General features: G+C 37.8%; 1 protein-coding gene across 1 annotated transcript in view; it reads left to right on the top strand.

Annotated features, from left to right (window-relative positions):
• Positions 1-13411, top strand: part of Man1a2 (mannosidase alpha class 1A member 2) — a 183784-nt gene that overhangs the window by 57432 nt on the left and 112941 nt on the right. The window contains exons 3-4 of the mRNA XM_004667515.3: positions 3268-3364; positions 7995-8113. Of these exons, the coding sequence (XP_004667572.1) occupies positions 3268-3364; positions 7995-8113 (216 nt within the window). The remainder of the gene's footprint in view (positions 1-3267; positions 3365-7994; positions 8114-13411) is intronic.

Raw genomic sequence — 13411 nt, 5'->3', positions numbered from 1 at the left:
TTCCAGATGCATATGCCATCTCATGCATCTTGCTTACATGGCTACTGGGGAATCAAACCTGGGTCCTTAGACTTTGCAGATAAGCACCTTAACTGTTAAACCATCTCTGTAGTCTAAGACTTAAAAAAACTTTTAAACTATTTATTTTTTTGAGAAAGAGGAAGGGGGTGGGGTGAGAGGAGATGGATGCTCCAGGGTGTCTAGCTGCTGTGAACAAACTCCAGATGTATGTGCCATCTTTGTATATTTTGCTTATGTAGGTCCTGGGGAATTGAATCATGGTCTTTTGGCTTTGCAGGCAAAGGCCTTAGCCTCTAAGCCATCTCTCCAGCCCAATTTTTTAAAAATAGTTTTTAAATTGAGAACTTTATTGTCTGAACATGTTGGGTTAAGTTCCCTCTTTCCACCCCCATTCCTCTGAGGGCCCCCCTCAGTGGGGTTTCACTATTCACTGTGGAATGATGAATGTGTCAGTCAGTTTCTCTTGAGGAAAGGGAACAATATGACAGAATACACCTTTCCACCTTGTGGCTCTTTCATTATTTCCACCCCCTCTTCTTAAGTGTTCCCTGAGTCTTGAATTAAGAAGTGTTTTAATGGGCTGGAGAGATAGCTTAGCAATTAAGTTGCTTGCTGCAAAGCCTAAGGACTCATGTTTGACTCTCCAGGTCCCACGTAGGCCAGATGCACAGCATAGCACTTTCCAGCACTATGTATATCAGCCATGTTTGAAGGACTATGCCACAGTACACAGATGAGGAACATATTTCCTTTAGAGAATCTGAGGATTGAAGAATAGGGAAAGATTGTGATCTCAAAAACTTTTACATTTATTTAGCCTGAGAAGTCTTTCAGCTTGTTATTTTAAAAGTTGCAAATTAAGAGCATGGAAAAGGGAAAAAAATATGGCGAATATTTGAGTTTACCATGTTAATTAGAATTTATAACAATTTTGGCTGTAGCCAAATAAAATTTGTACTGCTTATGAAGAAAAAGACTTTGTCTTTATTTCAAAAGTCTTATAAAACAAGAATAAATTTAATTCAAATAGTCACATAACTTTTTGTATATATTCTGGTAATGGATATTATTCTATTAATATGATAAATCATATTTATTTATTTATTGTATTTACTTATGAGAGAGAGAAAGAAGGGGAAAGGGAGGGAGTAAGAGTTCTGGCATGTGTGTGTGCCAAGGACTCTTGGTATTGCAAGTGAACTCTAGACACATGTGCCACTTTGTGCATCTGGCTTTCTGTGAGTACTGGGTAATCAAACCCAGGCTGATAGGCTTCACAAGCAAGCACCTTTTAATACTGAGCCATCTTCTCAGCAAAATTTATTATTATTTTAATTTTTTTTGAGTCAGAGTCTCACTCTAGGCTAGGCTGACTAGAACTCACTCTGTAGTCCCAGGCTGGCCTTGAACTCACAGTGATCCTTCTACTTCTGCCTCTTTAGTGCTGGGATTAAAGGAGTGACCACCATGCCCAGCAAATTCATTGTATATTCCTGGGTGAGATTGCATGTAGTCATGGGATTGTATCCTCCTAGATATTGATAAGTTTTTTAAAGGGAATTTACATCTGTATTCTTGAAATATATTGGCCAGGAGTTTTCTTGTAATACTTTTGTCTGATTTTCATGTCTGATTAATGGTGGCTGCATACAAGAAGTTTAGTGTTTTAATGAATAAGTATATTGTCAAATTATGTACTACATGTGTTATATTACTATTTCATAATTCAGTTGTGCAGAAAACTTAGATTTTTTAACACTCAGCTCAAATGAATTGATAAAAAAATTACTATTAGCTTATTGGCTTTAAACTAGGGCTTCAGGCTTGCCTGAATCTAAGTCTATAATATGTATTTGTCTATAAGTCTATAATATGTATTTGTTTCTTTCCTTATGTTTAGTTTTTCTTTTATTTCATATTTTTATTTATTTGCAAGCAGAGAAAAATAAGAGAATGACAGGGAGAGAAAGAGATAGAGAGATAATAAGAATATGAATGGGTGTGCCAGGACCTCTAGCCACTGCAAATGAACTCCAGATGTAAGTGCTACCATGTGCATCTGGCTTATGTGGATGTGGGTATGGGAAAATTGAACTGGGTCCTTATGCTTCACAGGCAAGCACCTTAACCACTAAGCCATCTTTCCAGCCCTTATATGGTTATTCTGTATTGGGAGAGTGCTGGCCATTATCAGCTCCAGGATCAAATTATATCACATAGATCTTGAGATCACAAAGTGGGATAATCCCTTTCATGCCAGTGTCTACAATATTATGTATAAAAAGGATTTGATTGTCTTCCATGAATCCATGTACTCAGTCCCTTTGACTAGGACAGGAATTGGCAAACTGTAGCATGTAGGCCAAATTTTTCTAGCTGCCTGTTTTTTTTTTTTTTTTAATTTATATAAAAAAATTGTGTTTGTGTGAGCGAGAGAGAGAGACGGGGGGTGGGGGAGGGAGAAACTGGGCACTTCAGAGCCTCCAGCTGTTGTAAATGAACTCCAGACATGTGTGCTACCTTATGCATCTGGCTTTTGTGGGAACTGGGTCCTTAGGCTTAGGTCCTAAAGCCCGCCAAGTGCCTTAACCACTAAGCCATAACTCCAGCATTGCCTTTTTTTTTTTTTTAAATCAAGTTTAAACTCGGGCACGATGGCCTTTAATCCCAAACTGAGGAGATAAAGGTGGAAGGATCACTGTGAGTTTGAGGCCAGTCTGGGACTACAGAGTGAGTTCCAGGTCATCCTGGGCTAGAGGGAGACCCTACTTTTAATAAACAAACAAACAAGACAAAAAAGAGCACATATATAACCATTTGGTTACATATTATCTAATACAGTTTTTCCTGATCTCTGGTTTAAAGATAAGGGATTTTGGAGTCTGACTCAATTGACTGCTGTTAGAAGCAAGGCCTCTTGATTGATAGCTCTGCTGTAACCAACGAGGGAAGCTTAGCTATTCCCCAAAGGCATTGTCAATTTTCAAAAGGAAAGAGTGCCAATTAGGTACCTTTTTCTTCCTGAAATGACTTGTTGATTACACCTATTTTTTTTTTCTGTTTTTACAAATTGATACCTAATATAGCTATGTGTGTTTTCACACTGATACAAGTGCTAATTGAATAATATGCTAATTTAGAAGACATGGAAGAATGGATAATATAGTAATCAATCCCAAAATTACATGAAATAAAAGAATAATAGTATTAATATAATATGGTGGGTTTTAATTTTTCTCTTCTCAGATGATGAAACATGCCTGGGATAATTATAGAACATATGGCTGGGGTCATAATGAACTTAGACCTATTGCAAGGAAGGGACACTCCACCAACATATTTGGTAAGTTTTGAATTTCTATTTCTGTTTCCTCCATCTTTTTTAAAGGTCTGACTGTTTAAAGAAAGTACTTTCTACTATCACAGTAGTTCTGTGATGATTTAATTTGACTATAAATGTTTTGAAAGTGTACCAGAACTTAAGTGTTTGGAACACATAGTAATGCGTTATATTTTCTATTTACATAGCTACTTTAGCCATTTATCTGAGTATTTTTCTTTATACTTTTTCTTAATATCAAGAAAGGTAGGTACCTATTTGTACCTTTTTTCTTTAAGAAAATATGATTTGTGATATTTGGAGTAAGGGAAGGGACTGGAAACTTCTTAGTGCCATGCACGTCAAACAAGAAAGCCTACTGAAGTGATTGGTAATGATCAGGTTATATTGGACATTCCCAGTTGCTAAATACTTGTGGGGAAGAAGGTGTGAGGAAGAGCTACTAGTTATCTTAACTGTGGCCTTTTTCACTCAGTTTACTTGTTAAGCTTCACAGTTTAATGGACTCAGCCTACTTTGATGAACAAGTTTTTACTAAACCCATAGTTAGGTCTTGAAAAGTGTCAAGCTCTTTTTTGAGTTCATCTTTTCACCCATTAAATACTTCTCAATGTGTTGGGGATCTTGTAGGTAAGTGCAGGGAAATTTTTATGGAATTAGAAGGCACATATGCCAGTTACTGGTGGTACAGTTTTCTTTATTATTTAGAGCACATCCTCCTAATGATTCAATGACAGGAATTTTCCTTGTGGAAATACCCTATGGAAGCATTTTTCTAAAGCTCTTGATTCCTTTTATAACATATTTATTTTTTCGTCAAAAGAGATCTCTTAAAAAAATTTCTACTGAGTTTGAGATACTACTGTTGATTACCAGGGATCTCATAATAGGATACTTGAGAGCTTGTTTGGATGTTCTAGCAGGGAGCACAGGAAGACCAGTCCTCCTCTGCTGGGGGAAGGTTGTCCTTTTCACTGAGTAAGCAGCTTTGGGAGGGACACACATGAAGGAGGAACGGTACACTTGCCTAGTCAGCTGGATCAGCTGAGTCAACCCTAGCGATCAGTGGGGTGACACGCCGCAGCCAGTTCACCTTCACATCCATGGTGCTTAATTTAGTAGTTACTATCTAATGAAACACAGCATATTGGCTCATGTTACAAATGATAAATTTCCATTGCTTTGTACCTGTCACAAAATGAGATGAGACACTAAAAGACATTATATTTAATGGTTAACTAAACTAGGTCCTCTCTTCAAGTAGCTATGTCTTTATATTGAACTCAGTGATAAACTAGGGGCCTGATTTTTAGAGGATCTTAGTATAGAGACGTACTGAAAATAAGAAGTGGACATTCATTCTCTTTGTTCCTTCTTTATTTTGTAGCACATCTATTATCACATACCAAATAGATTCTGATCTGCATAGTGCTTTACTGACTTCGAAAGGTTTTAAAAAAAAATGCAGCTGATAGAAAACATATTGTTTGAGGAGAAAGTTATAGTGAAATGGTAGAAAAAGCAAAAATGCAATGCTTGGAAGTGTTTTAGCAGCCAAAATTAGGTGCTTATATCTTTCTTTAAGTTACTTTTTGTTTTTATTTTCCAGTCAAATGGGCTTAGTTAGGAAAAAAAAAATCATTATATGTTTTGTCTTAGATTTATAGGTATGTAATTTATTTATGGAAGGCTTAAGTTTCTGAAGTTAAATTTTTAGTTTCTTTTCTTTTCTTTTTTTGGTTTTTCAAGGTGGGGTCTCTGTCTAGCCTAGGCTAACCTGGAATTCACTGTGTAGACTCAGGTGGCCTTGAACTTACAGTACTCCTTCTACCTTTGCCTCGTGAGTATTGGGGTTAAAGGCGTGTGCCACCGTGCCCAGTGATTTTTTTTTTCTAATTAGCATTTGTGTAGCTGAGGCTGGTTGCTTTCATACAGGTCTGTAGACTGTGATGGGCCAGTCTGAATTCTTTTTATTTAGATTTTCTGGAGAATTGTTAAGTCTTCTCTGGTTTATTATTTGTGTGTATATATATGGTGTGTGTGTGTGCATGTGCATGCCATGGCACACATGAAGAGGTCAGAGAAAAATCAGGGGTCAAGTCTTTCCTTCTGCCTATTTGAGGCGGGTCTTTTGTTTACCATTATGTATGCCAGGTTAGCTGGCCTGCGATCTTCCAAGAATTCTCTTGTCTATACCTTCTCTCTTGCTTTAGGCATGCTGAGATTACAGATGCCCCTTTTGCCACATCTACCTAAGTAGTTTCTGTGGATCTGAACTCAGGAACTCATGCTTGCACAGCAGACAAGTGCTTTATGACTGAGCCATCTCCCCAGCCCTGGTTTTGTATTTAAAAACAAGAAATTTTTTTAAAGAAATTTAGGAAAGAGTATTCTTTAACTTTGCAATGCTTTTGAAGGGTGCTTCTGAGTTTACATATGCGTATATATTAGTAAGTTCTTTTAATTATTTCTAGCTTAGCAATTGTTTGATTTGCCAGTATTTTTCATTTTGGCTTTCATGTATTTTTCCTACCTCTGTTATGGTACCAGGGTAGCGCTGGCCTCATAAAACAGCTGGGTCATGTGCTCTTTGTCTTTCTGAGTGTGTTTAGGATTCATTTTATTTCTTCCTAATGCTTTGTAAAATTTCCCACATATGAAACTTGGGGATTTTTTTCTTGAAGATTTTTAAATATTTTATTTTTATTTACTTATTTGACATAGAAAGAGGGGGAGAGAAAGAGAGAATGAATGGGCATGCTAGGGCTTCCAGCTACTGCAGATGAACTCCAGATGTTTATGCCTCCTTGTGTAGCTGGCTAACATGGATCCTGGGGAGATGAACCTGGATCACCTTTGGCTTTGCAGGCAAACGCCTTAATCGTCAAGCCATCCCTCCATCCCCTCTTGAAGATTTAAAAAAATATTTTATAATATTTTAAACTTTATTTTTATTTATTTATTTGAGAGAGAGAGAGAAAGGCAGAGAGGAAGAGAGAGAATGGGCGAGCCAGGGCCTCCAGCCACTGCACATGAGGATAACCATCAAAAGAACAAGTATGTACAGAGTTTTTATTTTATTTATTTTTAAATATATTTATTTATTTGAGAGAGAGAAGGAGGCACAGAGAGAGAGCAAGCAAGAGGAGAGAGAGCAAGCAAGAGAGAATGGGCATACCAGGGCCTTCAGCCCCTGCAAATGAACTCCAGATGCATGCGCCCCCTTGTGCATTTGGCTTATGTGGGTCCTGGAGAATTGAATTAGGATCCTTTGGCTTTACAGACAAACACCTTAACCTGTAAGCCATCTCTCCAGCCCCTTATTTTATTTTATTATTATTTTTTTTGAGGTAGGGTTTTGCTCTAGCCTAGGCTGACTTGGAATTAATATTATGTTGTCTTTTTCTCTCTCTCATAAAAAAACTAAAAATAAAATACACAAAATTATTTGTATATCTTATTATTTTGATTGTTCTCTATAAATATTTTGTAGCTTTCCTTTCTCGATATGACTTGATTTTTTTTTTTTTTTTATGGTAGGGTCTCCCTCTAGTCCAGGCTGTCCTGATACTGTCTCTGTAGTCCCATGTGGTCCTCAAACTCTCAGCAATCCTACTTCTGCCTCCCAAGTGCTGGGATTAAAGGGGTGAGCCATCACACCTGGCTTAATTTTTATTATTATTGAAGATGATTACTATTTTTATTTCACTGTGATTATCTAGTCTCTCTCTCTCACACACACACTCACATGTATATACACACACATACATACATACATACACACACACACCATATATATATATATATATATATATATATATATATATATATATATATATAATATTTACCCTTTTGGTGGGTTTGAGCTAGTTTATGTTATGATGTAGCTTATGACCATGAACAGTTCTTCTTCCTCAAGTTATTAACCCCCCCTCATTTTTCTTTTTTCAAAAATATATTTATTTGATAGGTTGGAGAGATGGCTTGGCAGTTAAGGTATTTGCCCATAAAGCCAAAGGATTCCAGTTCGATTCTCTAGGACCCACATAAGCCAGATAGATGCACAAGGAGGTGTATGCGTCTGGAGTTTGTTTGCAGTGGCTGGATGCCTGGCATACCCATTCTCTCTCTTTCTCTGCCTCTTTCCCTCTCTCAAATAAATGAAATATGTTTAAAAATATATATTTATTTGAATGTGAGAGAGAGAATGTAGGTACACTAGAGCCTCTTGCCACTGCAAACTCCAGATGAATGTGCCATATTGAGTATCTAGCTTTGTGTGGGTACTAGGGAGTTGAACCTAAGCTGGCAGGCTTTGCATGCAAGCACTTTAATCACTGAGCCATCTCGCCAGCTCTTTCTTTTCTTTTTCAAAGGGTGTAATTATCTTATGTTCTGACCAAGACAAAACATTAAGAAGATTTATATTTTTAGCTTTTCCTTATTTTTCTATTAGCAACTTCATTTCTATTAATTATTTTTCTCTTACATAATATTTTTTTTACAAAAATATCAGATTGTTTCTACTGTGTATTTTAATGGAAAATGAACACTGGTCTTCTTTTATGGTCCTTATAGTCTTTGTTTTACTGAGAGGATTTTTTAACAAGTTATTTTTCCTTCCTAAATATAGGAAGTTCACAGATGGGTGCCACCATAGTTGATGCTTTGGATACCCTTTATATTATGGGACTTCATGAGGAGTTCGCAGATGGGCAAAGATGGATTGAAGACAACCTTGATTTCAGTGTGGTGTGTATACCAATAATCATTAGTCTCTTAAACTGTGTAAAGATAGCTTGTTCCTATTGTCTGAATATTTGCATCCTTCCGGTTTGAAAGCGCCTTTGGGAAGTGACTAGATCATAGCAACAGAAGCTTTATGAATAGAATTACTGCCCTTATTAGTTCCCAAGGAGCTACTTTGCCTCTTCTGTCAAGCAGACTCATTGAGAAGTTACCATCTATGAATCAGAAAGTAGGTATTCACCAGATATTGAATCTGCTGGCCCATCTAATCTCCAGAGATGTGAGAAATAAATTTCTGTTATTTATCAGCTACACAGTTTATGGTATTTTGGTATAGCAGGCCTAATAGCCCAAGATATTAATTGTGGCAATTTTAGGCATGAGTATAACAGTTTAATGAAATTCTGATGCTAAGTCTGTTTCTTCCTCTGGATTATCATTTGTTACCTAATTTTTGTTAAAATAAAACTTTTCAAGCTGGGCTTGGTAGCACACGCCTTTAATCCCAGCACTCGGGAGGCAGAGGTAGGAGGATCGCCATGAGTTCGAGGCCACCGTGAGACTACATAGTGAATTCCAGGTCAGCCTGAGCTAGAGTGAGATCCTACCTCAAAAAACAAACAAACTAAACACAAAAACAAACAACTTTTTGCTAGGCATAGTGGCGCACACCTTTAATCCCAGCACTCAGGAGACAGAGGTAGGAGGATTACTGTGAGTTCCAGGTGACCCTGAGACTACATAGTGAATTCCAGGTCAGCCTGGGCCAGAGTAAGACCCTACCTTGAAAAAACAAACAACAAAAAACCCTTTTTTTCACCATCTTGTTTTTATGTTTCTTGCTCTTATCAATTGAGGCAGCCATAAACATGCTAGATGTGTTAGATAATGTTGCCTACTTGATTGGGTTTAGAATCACATAGGAGATAAGTCTTTGAGCTTGCCTGTGAGTAGATTTCTAGGTTAGGTTAATTGATGGTGATTATTGAGATAACTGTGTATATATATAAAATGCTGGGGTCCAGCCCTGGCTTGAAGGAGGGTCTCTGAAGAGAGGTGTGAAAGGGAGCAGTGCAATAATGACTCGACGTCAAGTTCTCGTGCAAGCTGACAGGCTAATGCTGAAGGCAGCTGAGTTTCTTTCCTTTTCTCTCTCTCTCTCTCTGCTGCCACAGCTCTTAACCTCTGTCTTTTATTTTCTGATCATGTCATGCAAGAACAAACTTCAAGAAAGGTTCAGTTCCACAGAATTCATAGAAACTTTTTGCTATTTCTTTACATTAAACAATCCCATAATTATTTACCTCAAGCACAGCCATCAGGCCCTTATAATGATTAACTATTTTTACACTTTCTCCATGTACGTGCGGTGAAGCACTTGCGGTTTCATGAGCTCCTACTTTCAGTTGCTATATTTAAAGGTGAGAGACAGAACCACCACAGAATGGAGGTTCCCACCATTGACCATTGATCCAATAAACCCATTTTTCCCCCAACCATTTCTTTTGAATTCCCTTTCCATTTCCCTCCCAATACTTAGATTTTGGTCCCCCTGATTGAACTCTTTCTGACCCTGGTTGTTCTTCCTGTAAGGGTTATTGGTAGTTTGTTGCAGTTGCCACCATTCAGAAAAATCAGTCATGGAACAATTCTTACACTGTTCCAGGAGGTTCATTGTTTCCTCCTCAGTGCACTGTGCTCCATGCCTGACTTTCTTTAAGACCTTAAGGAGAACAATTATTTCTGACCTATTTTCTTGTTTTCCCAATTCTATGCTGGAGCTTCTTTCAGATACATTGACCGACACTTCACTAACATCCTATTTTTGCTGGAAAAGTAAACTTGGAGATTGGTGCACCAAGTGAAAGACAGAAAAAGACAAACATTATACAGAAAACCATAGATATCTGTAGTGTAGAGAGCCAAAGATGTTTTCTATAGAGTGGCCAAATTGGGCTCCAAGGAAGAGACAGCCGGGTTGGAACTGTGTCATGCAGCTCTTCAGCGCTCGATTCCTCGTGATCCTGAAATGGCATGCTTGCTGTCTCTGGCAATATAATATATTATTTGCCCTTCTTTGGACATCATCATTCCAGGGGCTGGATGCAGGCTGAGTACTGAAGAGAGCAGAGCTCAAGAACAGCCATCTCTTCTGCTCTCTAACTGGATTGGAGGTGACCAGCTTCCCCGTCATACTCCACTCTACAGTGGGCTGCACCTCTTGAACTATAAGCTAAATAATCCCTTCTTGTCAGGTATTTGGTCACAATAAGGAGGTAAAGTAACTAGTCATTTGCAAGGAAATAGCAATGAGTTATGTACAGGATACTATAAGGTGCTTTTAAAAATGTTATTTATTTATTTATTTATTTATTTATTTATTTATTTATTTATTAGAGAGAGAGAATGGACATGCCTGTAGCCACTGCAAATGAATTCCGATGCTTGTGCCTCCATGTGCAGCTGGCTTACGTGGGTTTGGGGAATAGAACCTGGCTCCTTAGGCTTCGCAGGCAAGTGCCTTAACTGATAAGCTGTCTCTTCAGCCCTATAAAGTGCTTTTTGAATACTACGTTTTAAAAACAAGGGATTGATAAAATAGTTTAGCGGTTAAGGCGCTTGCCTGTGAAGCCTAAGGACCCAAGTTTGATTCACTTGTACCCACATAAGGCAGATGTACAAGGTGGTGCATGAGTTTGGAGTTTTTATGCAGGGGCTAGAGGCCCTGGCATGCCTGTTCTCTGTTTATCTGTCCCGCTGTCTCTCAAATAAATAAGTAAAATAAAACAAGATATAATAATTTGGTATTGCTTTGATCATCCTGCATAATTAGCCCTGTGCCCATCCTTGAAGACCTTTAACATGATAGGTTTGAAGTCCTGCACAGCTTCCTTCTAGCTGTGAAGTGGGAAAGGATGCTTATTCTTTCTAAACTGATCATAAGATGTTATCCCTCTGAATTTTAAAAACATTCTTTCTTTTTAAAAATGTGTGTTTTTTTTTTTGTTTTTGTTATTATGTATTTGAGAGAAAAAGGAGGATAGAGAGAATAGGTGCCTAGGTCCACTAGCCATTGCAAAAGAACTCTTGACACATGTGCCACTTAGTGCATCTGGCTTACATAGGTACTGAGGAATTGAACCTGGGTCCTTAAGCTTTGCAGGCAAGTTCCTTAGCCACTAAACTATCTCTCCAGCCCTGTATTCACTTATTTTTAAGTAGATAGAAAAGAGGGGAGAATGAAATAGAGAGAGACAGAGACAGAGAGAGAGAATAGTTGCGCTAGGGCCTCTTGCCACTGCAGATCTACTTTGGACGCATGTGCCACTTTGGGGGAATTGAACCTAGGCTATCAAGCTTTACAAGCAAGTACTTTTAACTGTTGATTCATTTCTCCAGCCCCCACTATAATTTTGTGACAATTACTTGAAAGACTGTGGTGCATATTAAATGTTAAGTAAATGAAAGAAATTGTTTTCATTATTACCAGTTGTATTAGTTATTTTTTTGTTGCTGTGACAAAATACCAGAGGGAAGCAACTTAAGTGAGGAAAGGTTTCTTAGGGCTCATGGTCTCAGTGGGAATTCAGTCCATCATAGTAGAGCGGCTCAATACATGATGGTGGGAATATGGAGTAGTTGCTCGGTTATGTGGTATGGGCCAGGAAACAGTGAGTAGGCCCAAACTTTCAAAGCCTGCCCTTGGTTACCTGCTTCTGCCAGCCAGGCCCCACCTTGTCAGTGGTCCACAGAATTTTGAAATTGCCACAAGCTGGAGATGATTGTCAAAGCATAAATCTATGGGGAATAAGAGAAGTGTAGACTTCTCATCATTATTACTATCTTCTATGATGCCTCGGTTGCTGCATTTCTTTGGGTTCCACACTTCCTCTAGTAGCATTTTTCTTGGGCATTTTCCATTATGTAAATTGTGATATAAGCCTAACAATTATTTTTCTGATTTTTTTGGTGCTATTTAGATAAAAATTGTTTATATTTTTCATGTATTCTAGCATTTTTCCTTTTTAAAAATTGTATTTATCTGTTTATTTATTTATATGTGTGTATATGTGTATGCATGTGCATTTACATGCACCAGAATCTCTTGCTGCTGCAAATGAATGCCCATCTGTCTTTATGTGGATGGCTGGGGAATTGAACTCAGGCTAGCAAACACCTTTAACCACTTCCCTAGCCCCATATCCTAGCATTTTAAAAGATAGATATGTTATTGATATAGCTAAGAATAGTTTCTATTAACAGGTTTTGGTTTAGCTGTGACTGGTATAAAACCTGATACAAAATAATTGAAACAAGGTAGATGTTAGTTTCCTTTCCTTATAAGTCAGATACATAGATACGCAGTTCAGGGGCGCTTTGCATAGCATTTTGAGCTTCAAAAACCTAGGGTCCTTTTGCTTTAGTTGTTCTGTCGCCTTCAATACACGTTCACATACAGACACGCATGATGTGAGCTTTGTCCGCAGGGTACCACACATTTCCTCAGGATCTAGAAGAGGTAGACTAGGAATGTTTCCCATGAGCTGGTCACTGTAGTTCTGCTTGTGTGCTGTTGGGTAGGTTTTATTCATGTGGATCCACCTATTTGTACAGAGAGAGTGGGAATGGAGTCTCTTTCTCTTTCTGTACTGCAGTGTAGCTTTTTATTGATTATGCCTTTCGTCTAAACTCTGAAATTCCTGCTGTAAGGCCATATGGATAATTTACACACACACACACGTATATATATTTTTTGAGGTAGAGTCTCACTCTAGCCCAGGTTGAATTGGAATTCACTACGTAGTCTCAGGGTGGCCTTGAACTCATGGTGATCCTCATACCTCTGCCTCCTGAGTGCTGAGATTAAAGGTCTGCACCACCACGCCCGGCTATAATTTATATTTTTATTCTAAACATTTTAAAAGTTTTCCTTTGACTTTAATCTCTGTTCCTTATGGAATTGATTTTTGTATGTGGTATGAGTAGGCAACTGTTCTTTTCCTGCTATTTATGGCAGTCATATTAGTCATATATTGCTCATGTTAGTTTATCCCTTTTTCTTGGCATTTTAAAATTTATCCCTCTATCACTATTAAACAGTCTTCAACACAATATTTTCATGAGAAATTTGCTATCTGTATCTGATTGCTGTCTTACCTTGGTCTATAAATAAATTATCTTTATTCTCAACTGTTCTTGCTGAGGACTGTTTATAATACATAGATTAATTTGGAGATAATGAGCATCTGTGCTTGCTTACTTACATGGTGTGTATCATTATGTTAGTCAGGACTGATCAAG

The sequence above is a fragment of the Jaculus jaculus genome, chromosome 19, assembly GCF_020740685.1.
Source record: "Jaculus jaculus isolate mJacJac1 chromosome 19, mJacJac1.mat.Y.cur, whole genome shotgun sequence".
NCBI classification, from domain to species: domain Eukaryota; kingdom Metazoa; phylum Chordata; class Mammalia; order Rodentia; family Dipodidae; genus Jaculus; species Jaculus jaculus.
This window is presented reverse-complemented; position numbering and strand designations above follow the sequence as displayed.